Source organism: Oryctolagus cuniculus, chromosome 5, assembly GCF_051225735.1.
Source record: "Oryctolagus cuniculus isolate XC-2025 breed Fujian yellow rabbit chromosome 5, ASM5122573v1, whole genome shotgun sequence".
NCBI lineage: Eukaryota > Metazoa > Chordata > Mammalia > Lagomorpha > Leporidae > Oryctolagus > Oryctolagus cuniculus.
In genome coordinates, this window is record NC_142871.1 from 85,188,147 (window position 1) to 85,213,574 (window position 25,428).

Genomic DNA, 25,428 nt, shown 5'->3' on the forward strand with positions numbered 1-25,428 from the left:
TTAAAAGTTCATTTTGGTGCAAAAGAAAATTGCAATCTGAAGTTTTCTCATAAAATACATTTTCCATGAAATTTTTGAAGTACCCTCCTATTTAGTGACATTAGAAACTTAAATGCAATTAAAAAAGCATATGACGGGGCAGCACTGTGACATAGCAGGTAAAGTCTCCGTCTGCAACACCAGCATCCCATATGGGTGCCAGTTCAAGACCTGGCTAATCCACTTCTGCTCCAGCTCCCTGCTAATGTTCCTGAGAAAACACAGGAAGATGGCCCAAGTGCTTGGGCCTCTGCACCCACATGAGAAACCCAGAAGAAGCTCTGAGTCCCTGGCTTTGGCTTGGGTCAACCCTGGCTGTTGTGGCCACTTGAGGAGTAAACCAACAGAAAGAAGATCTCTCTCTGGGTGCCTCCCCTCTCTCTCTACCTCTATCTCCCAAATAATTTTTTTAAAAAGCAAAGAAAAATAAAGAAAAGCATATGACAATTCAGTAAGGTATAGAAAAGATGCTTGCTCTAAACCTTAAGTCATCCAATGAGAAGCCAAACACCACGAAAACTACTCTTGATAAGATTTTTATTATTATTTTTGACAGGCAGAGTGGACAGTGAGAGAGAGAGAGAGACAGAGAAAGATCTTCCTTTGCCGTTGGTTCGCTGATCTGAAGGCAGGAGCCAGGTGCTTCACCTGGTCTCCCATGCGGGTGCAGGGCCCAAGCACCTGGGCCATCCTCCACTGCACTCCCGGGCCACAGCAGAGAGCTGGCCTGGAAGAGGGGCAACCGGGACAGAATCCGGCACCCCGACCGGGACTAGAACCCAGTGTGCCGGAGCCGCTAGACGGAGGATTAGCCTACTGAGCCGCGGCGCCAGCGATAAGATTTTTATAAAGAGATAAAATGCTTTTCCAATATGGATGTCAGTTCAAGTCCCGCTGCTCCACTTCCAATCCAACTCCCTACTAATGCTCCTGAGAAAGCAGCAGAACATGGCCTAAGTATTTGGGTCACTGAACCCATATAGGAGACCCAGAAGAAACTCCTGGATCCTGGCTTTGGATCAGTTGGGCCCTCGCCATTGGGAAATGAACCAGTGGTTGGAAGATCTCTTTCTCCAACTGCCTTTCCAATAAATAAACCTTAAAAAAATTAAGGTTATGCAAAAACATTACAAGAAAACTGATGTTCCAAAAATTAATTTTGAGGGGCTGGGGTTGTGGCATAGTGGGTTACACTGCTGCCTGTAACATCAGTATCTCATGTGAGCACTGATTCAACTCACAGCTGATTCACTTGCAATCCAGGTCCTTGCTAATGCTCCTGGGAAAGCAGTGGAAGATGACTCAAGTGCTTGGGCCCCTGCCACTCACATGGAGTTCTAGGCTACTGGCTTTGATCTGGCCCAGCCCAGGCTGTTGCAGCCATTTGGGAAATGAACCAGCAGACAGATAAGTTTGACTGTCTGTCTCTGTCTAACTCTGCCTTTCAAATAAATAACAATTTTTAAAACAGATTTCTTAAAGGAAAAAAAAACTTTGAACAAGCATTTATGCCTACATTCCATATTGGTGTACCTGTGCATAGTGTACCACCTTATTAATGGGTTTGACTCCCAGCCTTGACGCCTAATTCCAGCTCCCTGCTAATGCCAATCCTGCAAGGCAGTGGTAACAGCTCAGGTAATTAGGTTCCTATCACTCATGGAGGAGACCAGGATTGAGTTCCCTGCTCAACAGCCCCACCCCAGCTGTTGCAGTCACTTGGAGTGAACCCAGTGAATAGGAGCTTTCTGTCTCTGCCTCTCAAATGATAAAGCTTTAAGAAAAAAACCTTTTTAATTCAAAAACTAATTTTAATATGAATATTTTTAAAAGCTTTACATAATCACCTAACTTTCAGGTTTATGTGGTGCTAATTAGTGTTATCTGATTTGCTTTTCTCTATTCTTCCACTGTAATAATCATAAAATCAACCTTGGAAATATACATAGCTTGGGAACTTAGAATATTGGTATAAAAAAAATCTGTGAGACTTTAGTATAAATTAAAGCATAGCAGCTTCCAAGAGAATACAAGGCCAGGAAGACAGAAAGAGATTGATACATATCTGCTTGTTGGATATCATCTTTGGTAAAGAAAAAGTGTCAAAGCAGCCTGAGTTGTTTCCCCTCCCTTTCCCTGCTAGCCATCTGCACATCTCTCTTTCCAGATACATTCAGGAGACGATTTCTAGGCACACTAATGGAAAAAGGAAGCACACAGACTGGGATGAAATCAGAAGGAATCAAAACTCTGAGAGGAGCCATTTTTCATGCACCGTTTCTGGCAAACTAGTTGAATGCTCAAAATATCCAGGAATAAATTCCCCAAGCATGTTTTGTTTGGCTCATATCATCTTATAGGATTTTTCTCCTCAGATATTTTGAATTAGTTGCCAGTACTTCAAAACTGGGACATTACACATAAATCAGAAGATTTAGCAATGCTGGATTGGCATTCCCTCATGGCAGTTATAAGCAGTGGGTGAATCTAGGTAGGAGCTCTGTGATTCCTTGCTGTCTTTTTCCTACCCAAATCGTTAGTTTACTTTACACACCTGGGGTCCAAAAGCATTTACTGTTGCAACTACTGGTACAAGCAACATCTAAATAAAGAGGGTACCTGTTAATCTAGGAGCAACAAACTACATGTTGTTATCAGTAAATAACTAACATTTGACCACAAAGTATGTTCATCCAGTCATTCCTTACCTTAACATTTGGATGTACGCATGAATGTTTTTAAGTACTAAGCTAAGTGACCAGGCCTTAGAATTCAGAAACTTAGTCCAGTGAATTACTGAATAAGATGCTTTACAAAAGGTCACTGGTTTTAAAATAATAAATGATGGCCGGCGCTGCAGCTCACTAGGCTAATCCTCCGCCTGCAGCGCTGGCACACTGGATTCTAGTCGCAGTTGGGATGCCGGATTCTGTCCTGGTTGCTCCTCTTCCAGTCCAGCTCTCTGTTGTGGCCCAGGAGTGCAGTGGAGGATGGCCCAAGTCCTTGGGCCCTGCACCCGCATGGAAGACCAGGAGGAAGCACCTGGCTCCTGGCTTCGGATCGGCGCAGTGCACCGGCCGTAGCGGCCATTTGGAGGGAGAACCAACAGAAAGGAAGACCTTTCTCTCTCTAACTCTGCCTGTCAAAAAATACATAAATAAATACTTGATGTAGACTATAATTAACAGCTCTTTACATATCTTGAAGTTAGAGAAAACTGACAACTTACATTCACTGCAACATTTTTCCCTAAGATTAGGTTATTATTTGTATTAGGATGAAAAATTAAATACAAAGTCAGTTATGTCAAAGTGCTTTATTGGTTCACATAACTAGAAAAGACTAGCGCTGGTGCTGGTGCTGTGGCACAGCAGATTAACACCCTGGCCTGAAGCGCTGGCTTCCCTTATGGGCACCGGTTCAAGACCTGGCTCCTCCACTTCCAATCCAGCTCTCTGTGATGGCCTGGGAAAGCAGTAGAAGATGGCCCAAGTCCTTGGGCCCCTGCACCCGCATGGGAGATCCAGAAGAAACTCCTGGCTCCTGGCTTCAGATTGGAACAGCTCCGGCCGTTGCAGCCAACTGGAGAGTGAACCAGCAGACAGAAGACCTCTCTCTCTCTCTCTCTCTCTGTCTTTGTAACTCTTTCAAATTAATAATAAATCTTTTTTTTTTAAAAAAGACTAGCATTATGATGCACAACTGAAATCTTAAATTTATAAAACCATATATACCAAATGCTTCAATTTTACCCTATTTGTTTAGCTAATTAACTCTTGCTGCTAGTAGAAGAAGCCTTGAGTTCAAGCTTTCAGGGAAACAGAGTTCAGGAATACAGGAACAACTATAAAAAAAAAAAAAAAAAAGATTGGACTCAGCAGCAACAGGGTTGCTTACCTCTTTGGAGATCCATCTACTTCAAAGTATTCCTGCCCAAATTCCTTATATGTTTTCATTTTTATGTCTACTTAAAACTTTATCTATTTAAGACATATCCACATGTTATCATAAATTAGATTATTTTCATTCACAGATAATTGAATTCCCCTATGTTAAAGACATAGGAGATTTGGATGAGGCTGAAAAGTATGCTCACAGAAACATGAAAGTATTGGCCACTTGGGGAAAGAGGGCTGGGGAAGGCAGAGGGAATAAAATGAAGCAACACCACAAGAGCCAAACAAAACTATTTCTACATTTGACAGTAAGCTGGCCTAAGGCTCAGAAAAATGGCAAGAAATCCTTCTCTCTCTCTCTTTTTTTTTTTTTTTTTGGCTAAGATTTATTTTCCTTATTTGAAAGGCAGAATGAGAGACCGGGAAGGAGAGAGAGAGGGAGAAAGACAGAAATATCTTCCATTCACTGCTTCACTCCCCAAGTGGCAGAAACAGGTGGGCTAGGCCAGGCCAAAGCCAGGATCTCAGAACATCCAGGTCTCTCATATGGGTGGCATGGGTACAGGTACTTGGGTCATCTTTTGCTGCTTTCCCAGGAGAATTAGCAGGGAGCTGGATCAAAAGCAGAGCAACCAGGACTTAAAACACCACTCTTATATGGGATGCCAACATCGGAAGCAGTGGCTAATCCCACTGTGCCAAAACCCCAGCCCAGAGAAACCCTTCTTTCCTGCATAGCATCCAGTTCCTAGAAAAAAAGTAACATTAAAATATACACTGCGGAGATCCCAGTGGAAAGAACAGGTCATCAAAGAAGGAGGTACCTTTCTCTGAAGGGAGGAGAGAACTTCCACTTTGACCATGGCCTTGTCTAAATATGATCAGAGTCGGTGAACTCAAAAGGCTTCCATAGCCTTGGCAACTCATGACAAGAGCCTAGGTTGATTACTGATGCCATAAACAAGAGTGTCAATTTGTTCAGTCAACAACAGGAGTCACTGTGCACTTTCTCCTCATGTAGGAGCTCTGTCCTTAATGTGCTGTACATTGTGAATTAATGCTATAACTAGTACTCAAACAGTATTTTTCACTTTGTGTTTCTATGTGGGTGCAAACTGTTGAAATCTTTACTTAACATATGCTAAACTGATCTTCTGTATATAAAGAGAATTGAAAATGAATCTTGATGTGAATGGAAGGGGGGAGGGAAAGGGAAAGGAGAGGGTTGCGGGTGGGAGGGAAGTTATGGGGGGGGAAGCCATTGTAATCCATAAGCTGTACTTTGGAAATTTATATTCATTAAATAAAAGTTAAAAAAATATATACACTGTGATTAAAGAAAATACTTCTGTAACTAACTTGGAAATTTTACTTCCATTAGTAACTTAGGAAAGTATGCTTGAAGTTCCAAAAGATTACAAGTGTATAACAACAAAATTAAAATAATCACTGATTTAACAAATTGCCATACTGTGTACCTGAGGGGCATTTCTTTAAAAATAATAACTTTTTAGTAAGATATAATAAGCTTGAATTTCAAATTATATTTTGTTATAGGAGACAGCCTGCAAGAAGAAAATATGAATTTGACAGCAATATATAAGTATTTTTAAAATTATTTTAGTCCCTGTTATTTTACTAGTAAGCATCTATTTTCCATTAAGATTATTAGATTCAACTCTGTGTAGATATATATCTTCTCTAGTATATCACACCTTAATGAACCTCAAGTGCAGAAGACTTGAATAAAGCACCTACTCAGGGGGCAAAATTCCTATCTGTAACCTTTTTGAAAGACATTTTGTTTCCCAAAGGCATTCACTGTAAACATCGTAATCATAATCTAATTTTTTTTAAAAAAAAGGCTCCTATACAAAATACATCATTTGCTTTTGAAAATTTACTTAAAATACTAACTAGATGAACTTTTTTTGGGAAGGTAACAGTAAATAGAGCTTAGGTCATCAGTTTTACCTTCAATGATGAAGTTAAAGCAGTGAGACAAAGAGTATGATACTCCTCAGGAAGATTCTACTGTTCTACTATCTAACTTATTTTTTAAAATACAGGTAAATACAATAGGCAGATTCATTACTTCTGTAGTAATGCAGTAGATTACTCGATACAATTAAAAATGTGATAAACAATTAATAATCTGCTTATTAACTTTATTTTTATTAATTCTTCCATCAATTTTTAGAACCATATTATCCTCTGTAACACTACCTTTCACATAAATAAATCTTGAAAATAAAAAAGACCATTCCTGCATAATTATAATCCCATAAGACTGAATAACTGCATTTACAATGAAATCTTATTTTTTAATATCAAAGTTAGTTTGCATGAACTAGCAGTAAACCCAAATATGCCATATACAAGGGCCTTCAAAATGTTCCTGTAAAATGTGTATTTTTGGGATAGGCTAATGTTATGGCACAGCAGGTTAAACTATGGCTTGGGATGCCCACATCCCATATGGAAGTGCCTGGTTTGAGACCTGGCTGATCTGCTTCTGATCCAGTTTCCAGGCAGGTGGCAGATGATGGCTCAGGTACTTGAGTCCTTGCACCTATGTGGGATACTCAGATGGAGTTCTAGGTTCCTGGCTTCAGTCTGGTCCAGCACTGGCTGTTACAGGCATCTCGGCTATAAACCAGTAAGAGGAAGGTATCTCTTTCACTAGTACTATCACTCTATAAACATTTTTAAAAGGCATATCATGAACAACAATGCATGGATTTGAAAAATTTTTTGCACCTAAATAACTCATGCTAATTTGTTATAGCATGGTTAAACAAGATCTAAATTCAGGCACTAAGGAGGATAAGATACTAGTGTGCAGAGATCTCTGTCAAATCAGTACAAATTCTGCTAAAATTGAAGCAAAGAACAAATATCCAATTTATGGTGACGTGTGGGTAGAAAAACTGGTGAAATCATTGTTATTTTCTGAGAAGTTTATGGGGAGAATGCCACAAAGATATCAGCAGTTTACAAATGGGTAACTTGTTTTAAGAAGGGACAGTAAGATGTTGAAAGTGAACTCACAGCAGCAGACCATCAACATCATTTTGCAAACAAACAAAACACCAGCCTTATTCATGCCTTAAGTGCCCCAATGTTAACAGCAGGAAAAATTTAAAAAAGCTAATACAGACTCCTCAACTGGTTCAGTTTACACAATTCTGACTAAAAAAAAAATGGAAGTGGAATGAACTCTGCTCAATGGGTACCAAAACTGTTGTATCCAGATCAGTTTCAGACAGCAGCAGAGATTTCAATGGAAATTTTAAACAACCAGAATCAACGTCCTGAAGCACTTCTTAGATGGATGAGACTATGCAATAAAATCTGGCTTTACCAAGACAATTGTCACAACAAAGCACAATCAAGGCAATGGCTACCAAGAACTGGCAGTGGTCCAGCAAAAGCTGACAGATCAAGAGCAAAGGTCATAAGCCGGTGCCGTGGCTCAATAGGCTAATCCTCCACCTGGCGGCGCCGGCACACCGGGTTCTAGTCCCGGTCAGGGCGCCGGATTCTGTCCCGGTTGCCCCTCTTCCAGGCCAGCTCTCTGCTATGGCCAGGGAGTGCAGTGGAGGATGGCCCAGGTGCTTGGGCCCTGCACCCCATGGGAGACCAGGAAAAGCACCTGGCTCCTGGCTCCTGCCATCAGATCAGCGCAGTGCGCCGGCTGCAGCGGCGGCCATTGGAGGGTGAACCAACGGCAAAGGAAGACCTTTCTCTCTCTGTCTCTCTCTCTCACTGTCCACTCTGCCTGTCAAAAAAAAAAAAAAAAAAAAAGAGCAAAGGTCATAAACATTTTCCTAGAATGCTTAAGACACTGGGTTGGGAGGACAAAGGATGATAGTATCTGTTTAATATGAGAGTGTTCTGGGGAAGGTCAGACAAAGCTTTTTGCAGAAAAACATCTGGAAAAGCTTCACCAAAGTGTCCTCCTCCACTATGACAATGCTCCTGCTCAGGTCTCTCATCCAGCAAGGGCAATTCTGCAAGAGTCTTGATAGAAAATCATTACACATCCACTTTACCATCCTTATTTGGCTCCCTTTGAAAAAAGCTTTGTTTTATTTACTTGAACATCAGAGTGACAGAGACAGGGATATCGTCCATCCGCTGGTTCACTTCCCAAATGGCCACAACACTTGGGACTGGGCCAGGCCAAAGCCAGGAGTCAGGAACTTCATTCAGGTCTCTCACAGGGGTGGTAGGGCCCAAGCACTTGGGCTATCCTTCACTGCCCTCATGGGCACATTATCAGGGAAATGGATCAAAAGTGGAGCAGCCAGGGCTTGAACTGGTGCTCATATGGGATACCAGTGTCACAGGTGGCAGCTTAACCCCTGTTGCATAAAACCAGCCCACACAAACATTTCTAAAGTGTCAACAGAGGCTGAGTAAGCAGCCACTTCAACCCCTGTTAGCAACGCTAAGTCCAATACTGCCAGATCTTCTGATTCTCCAAGAGAAACTCAAAGTTCTCATTTTATCAAGAAAACTTATGGCCCCCTGTACCCACGTAGGAGACTGAACGAAGCTCCTGATTCTTGGTTTCAGCCTGGCCAGCTCCTGCCATTATAGCCATTTGAGAAGTGAACCAGCACACTCAATTCTCTCTCCCCAACTCCCTCTTTCTGTAACTCTTTCAAATAAAATAAACCTTAAAAAAAAGTATGAAAATTCTTCAATGATGGCTTAATTGTGTTTCTAAGACAAGAATGTTCATTATCTTTGCTACAGAGAAGGAAGCAGTACAATGAAGAAACAGGAGAAAATATCTGTTTAGGAAGAAAATCTCAGAACAGAAGTACCCGGAACTCCACAACCTCTGCCAATGGTGCTGTCCTATTCTAGACTAATATTTGTCAAACTGTTGTGAAAAGAAAACTTTTCTGTATTACATATCAAGGTATCAGATAAGACTTCGGGGAGAAAAGGCAGCACCACCCTTTTTTGTAATTTGACAACCATAATCTAGATGACAAGAAATTAAACAGTATTTTGCTAACACTAAGATCGATGTTTTTTTATAAATGAAAATTTTGTATCAACTCCTCTAACAGAAGAACTCTTCCTATTCACTGGTTAGTATTAGTTATTAATGCTACTAATTGGTAATGTTTACTCTGTATTTCAGCATCATAAATGCACAGTGCTCACCTAATATTATGCCTCAATCACAAAGGCTTTACGGCAGATATTGTTATTAAATATCCAGGCTATATATGAGAACAGAAACAAAAAAAAAAAAAAAAAAAAAACCAACCCAAAAACCTGAAGTACCACAGGAAATGACAGAATTTGAATTCAAATCATTGTTCAAAATCTATACTTTTATTTCTTATGTAATCCTCTCTCATTCCCAACCTCTAAAATTCTAGTTTGAAAATTTTGGACAAAGGAAATACGTCAACTGTAAAGCAAATAATTTTCTCCTGGTACACTGACACAAACTCATCCATACTCCACAAAAAAGTACTCTATATACATTATCATAAAATCTGATCTTATCATCTCTAAATTGTAGGCTTCAAACAGCTGAAAATTCAGTAACTTAATGTTATTTTTCAAAGGGATAACACAGGATTTGAAAATAGAATTGTTTTTTAAATTATGCTAGGTCATTATCATCTAGAAAACATTCAAGGTGTTTCCAAGGCCATCTAAGTGCAAATGCAAATGTTATTTTATTTTAAATAACTAAGCCTTTGATCAGTTCTTCTTAAAGAAAAAAAAAAACAAAAAAAAACAAAAAAAACAGAGACCAAGGAGGAGGAGGACTGAAAAACATCTCTGTTTAAAGGATCAAGAAACAAACATATCATCTTGATTTCAATGATAAACAACAGCAAACAAAGCTATAGCTGGCATGGTCACAATAAACAATGATGTGAAAATTAAAACCAGTGTCCTTAGAAGCCCAACACTTTAATTCCCAGTAGCTAATGGGCTGTCAAGCAAAGTATACACTTGCCCCTTCAAATGTTTGGCTCCTGCAAAGCGGATTCAATCAATCTGGGGTCAAAAATGTTTGGGAAAAAAAAATTGCATCTGTACTTAACATGTGTAGACTTATTTTCCAGCTGTTATTCTTTAAACAACACCTCATAACAACGATTTACATGTCATTTCCAATTGTATTACATATTTTAAGCAAATTAAAGACTTAAGGAGGCTGTAACACTTTACATACGGACTTAGGCATCTGAGGATTTCAGTTTTCAAGGTGGGGTGGGCATGGGGGGGTACTAGAGGCAATCCCTCAGGATACCAAATCACAATTATAAAAGAAAAAATCTAAGACATAGGGGATTTTTTGAGCCAATAAAACATCATCTATAAAATGTGGTTTTTGAGGGAAAAAAAAATCCCAAATCCCACACCACAAATACTTTCATTCAATACAGTTAAGTCCTCAAAAGTTTTTTGGTGTTGAAAATAATTTCTCAGGCAGCATTTGCAACAGCAGGTTACCTTTTTAAAAATATTTTATAGGCCGGCGCCGCGGCTCACTAGGCTAATCCTCCGCCTTGCGGCGCCGGCACACCGGGTTCTAGTCCCGGTCGGGGCGCCGGATTCTGTCCCGGTTGCCCCTCTTCCAGGCCAGCTCTCTGCTGTGGCCAGGGAGTGCAGTGGAGGATGGCCCAGGTGCTTGGGCCCTGCACCCCATGGGAGACCAGGAGAAGCACCTGGCTCCTGGCTCCTGCCATCGGATCAGCGCGGTGCGCCAGCCGCAGCGCGCCTGCCGCGGCGGCCATTGGAGGGTGAACCAACGGCAAAGGAAGACCTTTCTCTCTGTCTCTCTCTCTCACTGTCCACTCTGCCTGTCAAAAAAAAAAAAAAAATTTATAAAGCAGTCATAATACTGAATATACTGTCTGACTCATTTCTTGTCTGCATACTCAAGTTCACACACTACAGTTATTTCTTAATTACTAAAGAAGCAGTATTTATGATATAAACACTTCTGCTTCAAGAGAATGACTTCAAGAACTACTTGTTCAGGGCGAGCACTGTGGCGTAGTGCCAGCGTTCCGTATGGATACTGGTTTGAGACCTTGCTGTTCCATTTACAATCCAACTCTCTGCTGTGGCCTGGGAAGGCAGTGGAGGATGGCCCAAGTGCTTTGGTCCCTGCACCAGCGTGGAAGACCAGGAGGAGGCTCCTGGCTCCTAGCTTCAGATCATTGTGGCCATCTGGGGAATGAACCAGCGGATGGAAGACCTCTCTGCTTCTGCCTCTTTGTAACTATGCCTTTCAAATAAATAAAAATAAATATTTAAAAAAGAACTACTTGTTTGTAATGTCTTCCTGTGGCAGACACTGCTAGGTGCTTTCATCACTGTTTCCTCAACAACTCTGTATGGATAAGTATTAACATCCCCTTACTCCAGACTTAATTTTTTCAGATAAAGAAAGCAAGACCAGAGAGCTAAATATCTTTCCTAGATTCTAAGAGAGCTCATATGTAAACTCAAAGCCACTTGGCTTTCCTCTACATAACACTGCAAAGTTATCTAAACACATCACAAAGGTAGTCACATGAACAACTAAATGCTATGGCTTCAACAAGTTCATGAAAAGAATTAAAAAATAATGTGCACTTTACATGAGCTCTCTGAAGCCCCCACATACCTGTGACAAACAAATAACCCAATATAAGTGGAGCAGAAAGTTCTCGCTGAACATGCTGAAAATTAGATTTTATCCTGTGTGGCAGTACTTCTCAAATTAGGTACATAGAAAACAAAGTTGGGGTTCCTGTATTACTCACTGTAAGAAATTTAAACTGTGTCTTAACTATTGTGCTTCTCCTAAATAAAACCTAGGAATGTTGGTGCGTTTCCTAAATAAAGTATAAGAATGTTTTAGTCCAAACAGATTAATTTACGAACTTCCTCACTTTCTCAATCTGTTGAGACCTTGTGAGTCATAAAAGTTCAAGTGAAAATGGAATGCTTCAGACATGTATTGCTTTGTGACCACTTCATTTCATTGTGACAATTAAATGGCAAAGTAAGAAAAAATTTACATCTTACTATAAGCTGGGGTTAAAAACTTGTAACTGCGGCCAGTGCTGTGGCGCAGCAGGTTAAAGCTCCAGCCTGCAGCGCCGGCATCCCACATGGGTGCTGGTTCGAGTCCTGGCTGCTTCACTTCACTATGGCCTGGGAAAGCAGCAGAAGATGGTCCAAGTCCTTGAGACCCTGCACCCGTGTGGGAGACTCAGAAAAAGCTTCTGGCTCCTAGCTCCGGATCAGCTCAGCTCTGGCCATTGCGGTCATTTGGAGAGTGAACCAGCAGAATGGTAGACCTCTCTCTCTCTGGCTCTACTTCTCTCTGTAACTCTTTCAAATAAATAAATAATACTTAAAAAAAAAAAAAAACTTTTAACTATGAGATCTACAGATCCATCCTCTTGGTTTTCTGCAAACCTTGAAATTTGAGAAAGACAGTTTCAGTATTGGGCTATCAATGAGGCAGAAAGACAAAAACAATATTTTGGGGGAATTTCACAAACTGAACAAGTTTATCAGTGAAGAAAAAAGACCAAAGATTAGAACAAGAACTAGGATGTCATTATTAGCTGTACAAATCACAGAATTTAGAACAAGTTTAATATTTAGGTAAAAACCATGGCAAATAAGGAGGTCATACTCCAAAAAAAAAAAAAAAAAAAAAAAAAGTAAAACCATAGTCGGGGAACTTCTGTTGAGATCAGAAAACAGGAATGGGAATGAATGTCTTTTGATAACCTGAGAGAAAAGGGATAGCTAGATGTGCTTTGATTAAGAAAGATGAGTGACAAGAAAAAAAGCACAACCAGTGCTAATCAAGAGGAAAAAATTTAAATTTGAGCTATAAAAGTATCTGGAATTGCAATGGGAAATAAAGGGAAATGAAATACATGGTAGGTCATTATAGAAATGATCCATAAAGAATCATACCTCACAGGGCCAGTGCTGTGGCGTAGCGGGTAAAGCTGCCACCTATAGTGTTGGCATCCCATGTGGGCACCAGTTCGAGTCCTGGCTGCTTCACTTCTGAGCTGGCTCTCTGCTGTGGCCTGAGAAAGTGGTATAAAAGATGGCCCAAGTCCTTGGACCCCTGCACCCATGTGGGAGACCTGGAGGAGGCTCCTGGCTCCTGGCTTCGGATCAGCGCAGCCCCAGCCATTGAGGTCACCTGGGGAGTGAACCAGGGGATGGAAGTTCTCTCCTTTCTCTGCCTCTGCCTCTGCCTCTCTGTAACTATGCCTTTCAAATAAAAATAAAAATCATACCTCAGAGTAATAATTTGGCACAGTGGAAGAGATACCACCTGTAACCTGTATCAGGGGGCCTGGGTCCAAATCCTGGCTTCACTGCAGATTCCAACTTCCTCCTAAAGCATACTCTGAGAAACAGCAGTGACGGCTCCAGTGCTTAGGTCCCTGCAACTCACATGGATTGAGCTGAGCATTCCTAGCTTTGGCAGGCCCAGAAAAAGGGGATGATGATTTTCTATTCCACAGTTCATTTCCTAAATCCTGCATCTGTGGAGGTTAGGACAGGCTGAAGCCAGGAACTCCTTCTGGGTCTCCCAAATAGATGTCAGGAATCCAAGTACTTGGGCCATTATCTGCTACCTCCCACAGGCATTAGCAGGAAGTTGGGATTAGAGGCAGGGGCAAGACTTGATCCCAGGCAATGATATGGGATGTGGGTGTCCCAAACTCCAGCTTAATCCTCTGTGCAAAACACGAGCCCTAACCACTACAATCTTTATTATCTAACACTATTACTTAACTATTTCAATTTTTATATTTATAGTTTATATTTTGTAAATTCTTTGAATGTACAGTTGCATTCCACAATTCACCTTAGCTCCCTTAGTGTTCCCACATAACAGGGATTTAAATATCTGGCTAAAACATGCATACAAAATTTACACACACACACACAAATTTAATGAACCTTAACAAGTTTTCTTGATTAAATGTACTTAGCTTTTTTTTTTTTTTTTTTTTTTTTTGACAGGTAGAGTTAAGACAGTGAGAGAGACAGGGAGAAAGGTCTTCCTTCCATTGGTTCACTCTCCAAATGACCACCACGGTTGGTGCTGCACCAATCCAAAGCCAGGAGCCAGGTGCTTTTTCCTGGTCTCCCATGTGGGTGCAGGGGTCCAACCATTTGGGCTACCTCCACTGCTTTCCCAGGCCACAGCAGAGAGCTGGACTGGAAGAGAAGCAGCCAGGACTAGAACCAGGCACCCACATGGGATGCCAGCGCCGCAGGCGGAGGATTAACCAAGTGAGCCACAGTGCCGGCCCCTTAGCATTATTTTTTAAATGTAACATTAGAAGGAATACAGTAACGTCTTCCTTTTGTAGTGTACTGTGCCACTCTCAATGCCAAAAAGAGAAACAATGAATGAAGGGACATTCCTGGAAAACAATACATAAAAAATACATGATATGAGTGACAAACCCATTAATTAAAACAAACTTCCTATCTTATAAATATAAAGGAATACTCATATACTGAATAACTTCTATAAACTGGATTTATCTGTGGGAGTGGGAAAAATGAGGTGATCTCATTTTTGGCAGAATCACAAGGAAAATAAGAACAGAAATGGTTTCACGGTTCAGAACCCATGTTTTCAAAAATCCTGTCCTGTAGATTATAAAATGTTATAACAGGCAACTGCAAACTAGATCTTCTCTTCTCTCGTTTTAATTTAGGACTCAAAAACATCGAGATCTGGGCAAAGCCTGGTGTAGTTTTCCCCTTTGCAAAACTGGAGGGGCCGGCACTGTGGCACAGTGGGTTAAATCCCTTGCCTGAAGCACCAGCATCCCATGTGGGCGCTGATTCTAGTCCCGGCTGCTCCTCTTCCGATCCGGCTTTCTGCTATGGCCTGGGATAGCAGTGAAAGATGGCCCAAATGCTTGGGGCCCTACGTCCACGTGGGAGACCTGGAGGAAGCTCCTGGCTCCTGCTTTGGATCGGCATAGCTCCAGCCGTTGTGGCCATCTAGGGAGTGAACCAGTGGACGGAAGACTTCTCTGTCTCTACCTCCCTCTGTAGCTCTTTAAAATAAATCAAATAAATCTTTAAAAAAAAAACAAAACCTGGAATTTGATATCTCCAGCAAGAAATCACACTATGAACATTTAAAATATTACTTCCCATGAGCATTATCTAAACTTTCAAAGTTTAAGTGACTTATTACTCCCTCAATACCTACAACAATTAGTACTAATTAACAAGCTAGATTTTTTAAATTTGAAATGTCCCAAAAGTATTTTTTTTTAAGATTATCTGTAAGGTAGAGAAAGAAGGAGATGGAGACGGAAATGAAGACAGAGACTGAATCTTCCATCTGCTAGTTCATTTCTCCAGTGCCCAGAACAGGCAGGGCTATGCCGGGCTGAAGCTAGGAGCCTGGAAACCCAATCCAACTCTCCCATGTGCATGGCAGGGACCCAAGTACTTGAGCCACAACTGCTGCCCTTCAGGGTGCACAATAGCCTGAAGCTGAAATTGGAAGCAGGCCCAAGATTTGAATCCTGGCACTCCAACATGGAACACAGGCCTCACAATTAAGTCTTAACTGATATACCAAATGCCTGACCAGAAAGTCTAGATTTTAAAGAAAATGTTAAGCAGTTTTAAATATTTTGCTTCTATAATTACAGCTAAGCAAAATATGCAGGTGAACAATCAATGTGTATCAATTGGTAAAACAAAACAAAATGTAAAAGAAATGTTTTTAAATACACACTTTAAGAGACTGGCATTCTAGCTCAGTGGTTTAGACCACTACTTGGGATGCCACCATTCCACATCAGAGTATCAGTTCAAGTCCTGATTTTTCTACTTCCAATCCAACCTTCTGCTAAAGTACCTGGAAAGGCAGCAGATGACCAATGTACCTGAGTCTGTTCCACCCCCAGGGCAGCCTTGGAGTTCCAGACTCCTGGCTCCAGCCAGGGCCAGAACTGGCAGTTGAGGCCATTAGGGAGTGAACCAACAGATGATCTCTTTCTCTCTCTGTCTCCTCTTTCACTCTGCCTTTCAGATAAGTAAATCTTCATATAAAACAACACACAATTCAAATACTTAGTAGCTCTAATAGTTTTAATTTTGTATCATTTATACCAACTAAGCACTAACAATAGTAAACAAACTTAATGAGGTCTAGCTTAAATCCTTTTCAGTAAAGCCTTCCCTGATACTCTAGCCTAAAATACCTACTACCTACTTTGAACTCTTTTATTGAAATTACTATACCTAAAATTAACTGAATCCCTTAAATACCCACCAATACTTAACCAGAGTCCTAGAGCACAATTATTATATAGTGAAATACAAAGCCACAGATTTACACAAGCAACTATGGAATAATCTCAAATATTCAGTTTTAGGGGCCAGCATTGTGGAATACCGGGTAAAGCTGCCACCTGCAGTGCCAGCATCCCATATAGGTACCGGTTCGAGTCCTGGCTGCTCCTCTTCCTATTGAGCTCTCTGCTATGGCCTGGGAAAGCAGTAGAAGATGGTCCAAATCCTTGGGCCCCAGCACCCACATGGGAGACTGAGGAAGAAGCTCCTGGCTCCTGGCTTCGGATCGGCGTAGCTCCAGCAGTTGCAGCCATCTGGGGAGTGAACCAGAGAATGGAAGACTTCTCTCTCTCTCTCTCTCTCTCTCTCTCTCTCTCTCTCTCTCTCTGCCTCTCCTTCCCTCTCTGTGTAACCCTGTCTTTCAAATAAATAAATAAATAAATCTTTTTCAAAAATTAAGGAAGACATACTCTACATTGTACCTTCCTTTTCTTCACCTAAAACTGTTTTTTTTTTTTTTAAAGATTTATTTATTTATTTGAAAGGCAGAATTACAAAGAACAAGTTAAAGAGAGGGTGGAATCTTCCATCTGCTAGTTCATTCTCCAAAGGGCTGCAACCAGGAGCCTCAAACTTCATCTGGGTCTCCCACATGGATGACAGGGGCCCAAGCACTTGGGCCATCTTCGACTGCTTTCTCAGGTGCATTAGCAGGCAGCTGGATCAGAAGTGGAACATCCAGGACTGAAAATGGCTACTGTCTCTTATGTTTCCCCTGCAACATCTAAACCTAAGTTGCAGTATACAAATGCTTTCTTAAAAATACAGAATTTCAATTACGTCAAAAGATCAAATCTTTGCTTTAATCAGGACAAGTAAGTATGCTGAATTTACAACCCTCCTTCTTGTAGTAACAGCAAATTGTTTTAATAATTGTTTAAGTAATTGCTTGTAATTTCTGCTAAGAAAGGAGAGACTATTTCTTGATTTCTCATGCTTAACATGAATTATATTTAAATGTGGTTGAAAATCATTTCCCAGGACCTGTTACAGGTTATATTTCTCGAGCTTAGGTATTTTTTTAAAAATTTATTTTATTTATTTGAAAGTCAGGGCCAGTGCCACGGCTCACTAGGCTAATCCTCCACCTAGCAGCGCTGGCACACCGGGTTCTAGTCCCGGTCGGGGTTGCCCCTCTTCCAGGCCAGCTCTCTGCTGTGGCCAGGGAAAGCAGTGGAGGATGGCCCAAGTGCTTGGGCCCTGCACCCCATGGGAGACCAGGAGAAGCACCTGGCTCCTGCCTTCAGATCAGCATGGTGCGCCGGCCACGGCGGCCATTGGAGGGTGAACCAACGGCAAAAGGAAGACCTTTCTCTCTGTCTCTCTCTCTCACTGTCCACTCTGCCTGTCAAAAAAAAAAAAAAAAAGACATAAATTGCAGTTTACTACAATTATTTGTGTAGCTTCTTCCAGAGACTGCATGATCAGGTTGCCTGGCCCATACATAGGTATTCAATAAAAATGCTAAATGACTGAATACTAGTCTAACCTAACACAATAATTCAAAAAGTTCCAACTATAATCAATTTTTATACATAGTTAATAATAATGATTCTGAAATAAATGTAACGAATTATTTCTAGGTATCCTCTATCAAAGTGCTTGGATTTAAGTCCTGCCTGTTTCTGATTCAGCTTCCTGTTAATGTTAAAGCAGGTGATGGCTCAAGTATTTGGGTCCCTGCCACCCAACTGGGAGACTCAGATGAAGCTCTGCACTCCAGGCTTCATCCTAGCCCTTCCCCAGCTGTCGTGGGCATTTGGGGAGTCAACCTACAACTGGAAGATCGCTTTCTCTTTCTCTCTGCCTTTCAAAAAATAAACAACTTCTGAAAAAATATCTAATATTTAAAAAATAAAAAAATCAAGGTAGGAGTTCAGCCTGTCCTTAAGAACATCTCACATTCAGAGCACCTGGGTTAGATTCCCAGCCCTGTTTTCAGATTTCAGCTTCTTGACAATGCAGACTTTTGGAGGTAGTCATAATGGTTCAAAGAACTGAGTTCCTTCCACCCACATGGGAGACCTTAGACTGCTTTCCTGGCTCCTGGCTTTAGCCATTGGGGGCATTTGGGAAGTGAACCTGTGGATGACAGCTCTTTCTCTGTCTCTCTGCCTCTCAAATAAATTAAAACATTTTTGAAAGAAAGAGAAATCTATAAGCTAGGGATCATAAACAGGTTTTATTCTGTGTTTTACTATATTCTGCAGCTCACCTTTCACTGAGGTTAAAATTCAAAATACAAATGAATTCATTTTTAATCTATAGTCAACTCATCTTTGACAAAGGTACCAAGAACACACCTGGGGAAAGGACACTCTCTTCAATTATTGGTGTTGCTAAAATTGGATATCCACATGCAGAAACTTCACATTGGACCCAAATACAAAAATCAACTCAAAATGGGTCAAATACTTAAATACAAACCTAAAACCATGAAATTACTAGAAGAAAACACAGGGGAAACGCTATATAGCATTGGATTGAGGAAGACTTTTTGGGTATGACCCTAAAAGTATGCTCCACAAAAGCAAAAATAGATAAAAGAGATTATATCAAACTAAAACAGTTCTGCACGGTAAGTAGAGTGGAAAGACAATGTACTGAGTGGGAGAAAATATTTGCACCCTATACATCCAGAAAAGGGTTACTACTTACACTAAGAAACAACTCAATAGCAAAAATAAAACTCAAAAAATCTTATTTTAAAAATGGGCAAATGACTTTAACACACATTTCTCAAAAAAAGACATACAGTCAACAGATACACAAAGAAAATGCTCATCACTAATCATCACAGAAAAGCAAAACAAAACCACAGTGAGATACCAGCACACTCCAGTTAGAATGGCTAGTATCAAAAACCAAAAAGATGACAAACACTGGTAAGGATGCGGAAACAGTGGGTCCTTGACACTCTTTTTGGTGGGAATATAAATTAGTATTACTACTATGGAAAACAGCAAGGCAGCTCCTCAAAAATTAAAAGTACAATTGCCATATCATACAGCAATAGGTATATGTCCAAAGGAAATTAAATCAGTATGTCAATGATATCTGCTCTATTGTGCTTACTGCAATACTATTCAAAAAGCTAAGCTATGGAATCAATCTGTGTCTATCAATGGATAAAAGGATAAAGAAAATCCTGACACCTCCCCCACATGAATGCTATTTAGCCGTTAAAAAGGATAAAATACAGTCCTTTGTAGTAGCATAGATGGAACCAGAAGACATTAAAGGAAACAAGCCAGACACAGAACAAAGACTGCATGGTCTCACTCATATGTGGAATCTAAAAAAGCTGTTCTCACACAAGAGAATAGAAGAGTAGTTACCAGACATAGAAGAGGGAAGGGGAGAGGAAGGGAAGGGGGGACATAATAGTCAATAGATACAATATTACAATTAGGAGTAAGTTCTGATGATCTACTACAAAGTAGAGTGACATAATTAACAGTAATGTAATAAATATCAAAATTGTAGAAGAGGGGATTTCAATCACACCAGAAAGAAATCATGAATGTTTGATATGAAATCATGATTTAAAAAAATCGTGGTGGATATGCTAATACTGATTCAATCATTGCACAGAACACACATGTAGCAAAGTAGCACATTACACCCTATAAATATGTACAATTATTGGTCAGTTTTAAAAAAAGAAAAACAATTTTAAAGAAAATTCAACCAAAAACGCAACAATGAATGAACATCAACAATTGGCTGAACACTACTACAATATTAACTCTGAAGCATACCAACTCTCAACGTGTATTCATCTTTGCCTTCTTAAATTTTACAAATACCTGTTTTGCAGGAAAAGCTTAATAGAAAAAGTTAAATGATGATTTCATGGTTAGAAACCAAGATATACTTTCTAGTTCCCAGAATGTCTAATACTATATTTAATTTCTCCAATAAGCTCTTGTCAATTTTCATATCAAAATGTGAGGTATTAATGGTCAAGATACAATTTTAAAGAAACAATTATGTTTCGAGTTACCTCCCATTTGACAATATCACCAAAATGAATAGGTTACTTTTTTAAAAAAATATTTATTTACTTATTTGAGAGGCAAGTTGGAGACACAGATATGTAGGTCTTCCATTCACTGGTTCACTCCCCAAATGGCTACAACGACCAGAGCTGGATGGATCTGGAGCCAGGAGCTTCTTGTGGGTCACCCAGGTGGATGTAGCGGCCCAAGCACCTGGGCCATCTTCCACTGCTTTCCCAGGCCCTAAGTAGAGAGCTGGATCAAAAAGTAGAGAAGTTGGGACACAAACTGGTGCCCATATGGGATGCTAGCGCCATAGGCAGAGGCTTAGCCTACCATGCCACAACACTGACCCCTGAATAGGTAAATATCTAGAAAATGTTCTAGAGTGACTCTAACATCAAATTCACTGTCTCTTTTTAAATAACGGAAAACACTTTCAAATGCATTTAAATTATTGTGGGAAAGCAGTGCATGAAATATTTGATACTTTTTTTGAAATCCATCAACGTAGCATTTGTTTCATTACTGTTTGACATCAGTGACATCAGTCATTAAAAACAATTTGTGAGATAAATCACTTAATAAAATTAACACAGGAAATTATTTGCACCCAGATTTAAAAAATGTCATATTTCGGCCGGTGCCGCGGCTCACTAGGCTAATCCTCCGCCTTGCGGCGCCGGCACACCAAGTTCTAGTCCCGGTCGGGGCGCCGGATTCTGTCCCGGTTGCCCCTCTTCCAGGCCAGCTCTCTGCTGTGGCCAGGGAGTGCAGTGGAGGATGGCCCAAGTGCTTGGGCCCTGCACCCCATGGGAGACCAGGAGAAGCACCTGGCTCCTGCCATCGGATCAGCGGGGTACGCCGGCCGCAACGTGCTGGCCGCGGCGGCCATTGGAGGGTGAACCAACGGCAAAGGAAGACCTTTCTCTCTCTCTCTCTGTCTCTCTCACTGTCCACTCCGCCTGTCAAAAAATAAAAAAAAAAGTCATATCTCCACTAAAAAATAATGTTAAAGTGATAATTTTGTGATGTCACACACCCTTTAAAAAAAGTTTGGCTTGCCTGAGATTCCATTTACCAACAATTATTCATCCTGTTTGTAAATATGCTGGCCACAATTATTTAACTAGTCTTAAAACCATGACTGAACACTGCTGGGGGGAAACATCTTTCAGAAAAGCTAGACTGTGATACTTTCCACTGATTAAAAAACTGACTACTTATAAATGACCTTCCATTATGAATGTCTTATTGAAATACTTTATTTCCAAAACAAATGTAAAGACTAATTAAGAATAAGTGAATACTGCAAAAGTAGAGAAATTGGCAAATTTCAATAAGTCTTTAATTCTGGGACTTAAAAGGAATGAAGAATCTACAATTTTAGTACAGGTATTCACCAGACCCATGTTTCTATAGGCAGAGAACTTTCACATGGCAGGTAAAGCTACACAAGTCATCACTTGATCTCAGGGTTTTTTTTTTTAAACGAGCCATCGAATAATAACAAAATAGTATATACAACAATGAGTCTTCTCTGATACACGATCAGGTATCCCTGATTTCATAAAGGTTTCAGAATCTGGAGGTTAAAAGGTAAGTGAAAATGTCCTCTACTCAAATGCTAAAATGGTCCACCATTCAGACCTTAAGTGCAATCAGTATCTTTCCAAAACAAAGTCTCTACAATGATACAAGGATCCTCTACAATGCTAGAGGTAACGCTGCAGACCTGTAAAAATTGTGTCTTTTTCCTCCCCAAGAAGTCAATGTAACAAAAATAATCTTCACTACTGCCATCCGCACCTTGAAATTTCAAAGGTACCTGGAAGGCCTGTAATCAAGTCCAAATGCAGACACAAAACTCTCCGACTTCCATCCTGAGCTTACTGTTAACATTCTAAATCCTGGCTAGAACCCAGTTACCAGTAAGCGTGTCCTTGGGCAAGAAAAAGAAGGCAAGGTCTGAAATTCAACAAGCACTTCCACAAGACCCTCGGTCCTCTCCCGCGTCACCAAGAGTCCAAACAGGAAAGACTCCCGGGGGAGGGGCGCGGGGGAGGCGGCGATCGTACTCTAGAAGAGTGAAAACAAACGAAAAACGGACTGTGGAAGAGCCGCTCCAGAGGGACATTCAGCCCTAGGATAGACAAACAGGGACAGCTCCTGGCCAGAGAGGAGAGCGCGATCTTTAGCACGGAAGCGGTGCACCAAGCAAGAAGAAGCTGGAGGGGACAACCTTGGCCAGCACTGCCCCCCCCCAACACCCGGAATGCCTCGCCCGGTAGGAAGGGGTCGGTGGGGACGGCCCCTCGGAACGTCAACAAAGGCCCTTCAGTCGTAAGGCGAAAGTCCAACAACAAAGGCCCGGAGACAAGAGCGGACGAGGACCGGAACGGACCGGGTCGGGGCCAGGACGGATGAACACAGGGAAAGGCCAAGCAATCAAACCAGTGGGGGCGGAGGCCCGTCAGAATGAAAAGCAGAGGTGCAGAGGCGCCGGGCACGGTAATCCCCCAGCGCACAATGAAAAGAGGAGGAAGAGGACCTGGCCTCCATTCGCTTCTTGCCCTCTTCAATCCTCGCAGGCTGCAGCGGCTGAGACCGCGGAGCCCCGACTTCGGGGAAGGAAAGGGGAGGGGGATTTTCCGCCCTGACCACAACTCCCTTCCCCCAGCCTGGAGCTGCGGACAACACCGCCACAACGGCGGCCACACAAAGGCGCGTTCGTTGTCCGCTCCCGCCAGGGCGGCGGCGCCGACGATGCCAAGGCAGCCGACGACCACCGCTTGGCCGCCAGGCGCTCGTTCGCCCGCTTCCCCCTCTAGCAAAGGAAAGGGGGAGGGGACCACCGGGCGCCCTCACCTGGCACAGCTGCTGACAGTACTCGGTGGCCGCCTCCACGGCCGGCACCCGGCTCTCCCGCAGCTGTCGCTCCAGCTCCTGGAGCCGCTCGCCCAGGCGCTGCAGCTCCGCGACGCAGCCGCCTCCTCCGCGACTCAACCTCTCCTGCTCAGCCTCTTCGTCCGCCATCTTCACACCCCGCTCCGTCGCGTACGCACCTGGGTCACGTGATAACACAATGCCACGTTCGGCGGGGTCACGTGCCGGGCGCGCTCGCACGCCGCCGAGCACGTACAAAGGGCCCGGTGGGGAACGGGGGAGGGCGCGGAGAGTGGCGCGAGAGCCCGAGGGAGGTGAAGGCGAGGGGAAAAGAGAAGGGCGGGGCTGGGGCGGTGCGGAAGACCGCGGTTTGCTTACCCCGAGCGGGAAGTGGGCAGCGGCGGCCGAAAGAGGCGGGCCGGTGGAGGCCTGCTTTCGGTCACGTGGGCGCCGCGACGGGAAAAAGCTTGGGGAGGGGCTGCTGCCCTGTCGACTGCGTCCTGATCCCGCCGCGGCTTTCCCCTCGGCCCCGAAGTGTTCCACGGACAGGAGCCCCCGTGTTCCCGAGAGGACGGCGCGGGGAGAGTTCTGAATGGCCACGAGAAATGGCTGTGTTTGCGATTGGCCTGGAGACAGGCCAGAGGCCCGGGCAGAGGGAGACGGTAAAGCCCACCCATGGACCACAAGCGTGAGAGCCAGAGCCGGGCCAGGAACTGTCAAATCATCTCCGACTCCTCACCAGGCGGGGGAGGAGGGCTCCAGTGCGTGAGGAATCAGATCTGGTCCACTCGACTCTCAGACCCAACAACGCCTCTCCCCCGGAATACACGTTCTCTAGGGGTTGGAGGCAACAAAGGAAGGTAACAACTGGGTCAGAGCAGAAGGAGCAAACTCATCAAAAGCGGAGAGCCTGGTTGGACAGACTAGGAAGTCGTGGACGTTGCAGCGAGGTGATTTTTGAGCCACGAAAACATTTCTAGAGTAAATGATAACCAACGAATCTGCTTCACTGTGGTTTAAGACTCTCCTGCACACTACAGAGATCACCAACCCGTGTATGAAAGCTCTTGGAAAGAAAGTAGGTCAGGCAAAAAAAAAAAAAAGTAATAAGGACTTCATTAAAAAATCATAATGGGGAAGAGGAAATTGATGCTAAAATAAAAGAACACGTTTGTTGAGAATTATAAATACCAACAGATTTTTCTGGTGTGACCACGGAAATGGCATTGTAGGATAAAAGAAGAGATACTACAGAAATCCCTAAATTTCGTAATAGAAATAATATTTTGTTAGTGTTAGCATATTGGACAAGAGGCCTATCTTACTGCATTGTCTACAAAAATTGAGAAACAAGGATATAAATTAGGTATTTAGTCCTTTTGCTATTCTGATTGAAGCGTATGTTTCTAGCATAAGCTTCTAAAAATATTCCTATTGTGGTCTCTGCAAAAGACTGCTAGTATTAATGAAAAGTGTTGTAGATAGTATGTTGTCCAGAATGTCATGCAGTGGTGTGATGTTTTACAAGAGGCATTATGTAAGGTGAGCAGGCCTATGAAAAACAGTATCAGTTTTACATATTAACAAAGTAGACTCTTTAAAATGTGTACTTGGGGAAGAAACTATGGTGTATGTTCAAAGGCTGAAGCGAAAGGATACAATAGTAGCACTGAGAGCTGAAAAAGCAACAGTTACATCGGATGGGATTTTCAGTATTTTCACTATCCTAAGTATTTTAGATACCCAAACCAGGGCTCACCAGTTTGTTACTTTAAGATTCTAGTAAAAAATCTAGAAAGTGAGGTTAGGCTAGCACCAGTAAATCCAGGGACAGATAAGATATGGAAGGCTAGCAGAGCTCATTTTTCATCAGCTACTTTATAAACAGCCCAGAGGGATTGGGGAGCAGGTAGAGAAATAGATCTCACACTGACTTTTAAAGGAACTGCCGAAGAATCTGACCATGAAAAACCTAAAACTAAGGAGATTTCATTAGCAAATTGATCCTGAGCCCAGTCACTATGTGATATCCACCAGCATGGATTGCTAGGTCACTTACTTGCCTTTTATCTTTTTTCCTTTTTGGGTTGGGTGTGTGAACCCTGTTTCCCCATTCCTGCATTCCTTCCCCTTTGCATACACCCAGAAATGTTTAGCGTCTACTGGAAACTTAAAGACTGGGGGTCAGTGGT

General features: G+C 42.1%; 1 protein-coding gene across 3 annotated transcripts in view; it reads right to left on the reverse strand.

Annotated features, from left to right (window-relative positions):
• ZNF292 (zinc finger protein 292) overlaps positions 1-23,413 on the reverse strand; it is a 102,015-nt gene extending 78,602 nt beyond the window's left edge. For all 3 annotated transcript variants that reach the window (XM_089332935.1, XM_070073791.2, XM_008263179.5), the window contains exon 1: positions 23,219-23,413. Coding sequence is in view for 1 of the 3 variants with exons in the window: in XM_008263179.5 (XP_008261401.3) it covers positions 23,219-23,386 (168 nt within the window). In the remaining 2 variants the exon portion in view is untranslated. The remainder of the gene's footprint in view (positions 1-23,218) is intronic.
• Between the last annotated feature and the right edge of the window lie 2,015 nt (positions 23,414-25,428).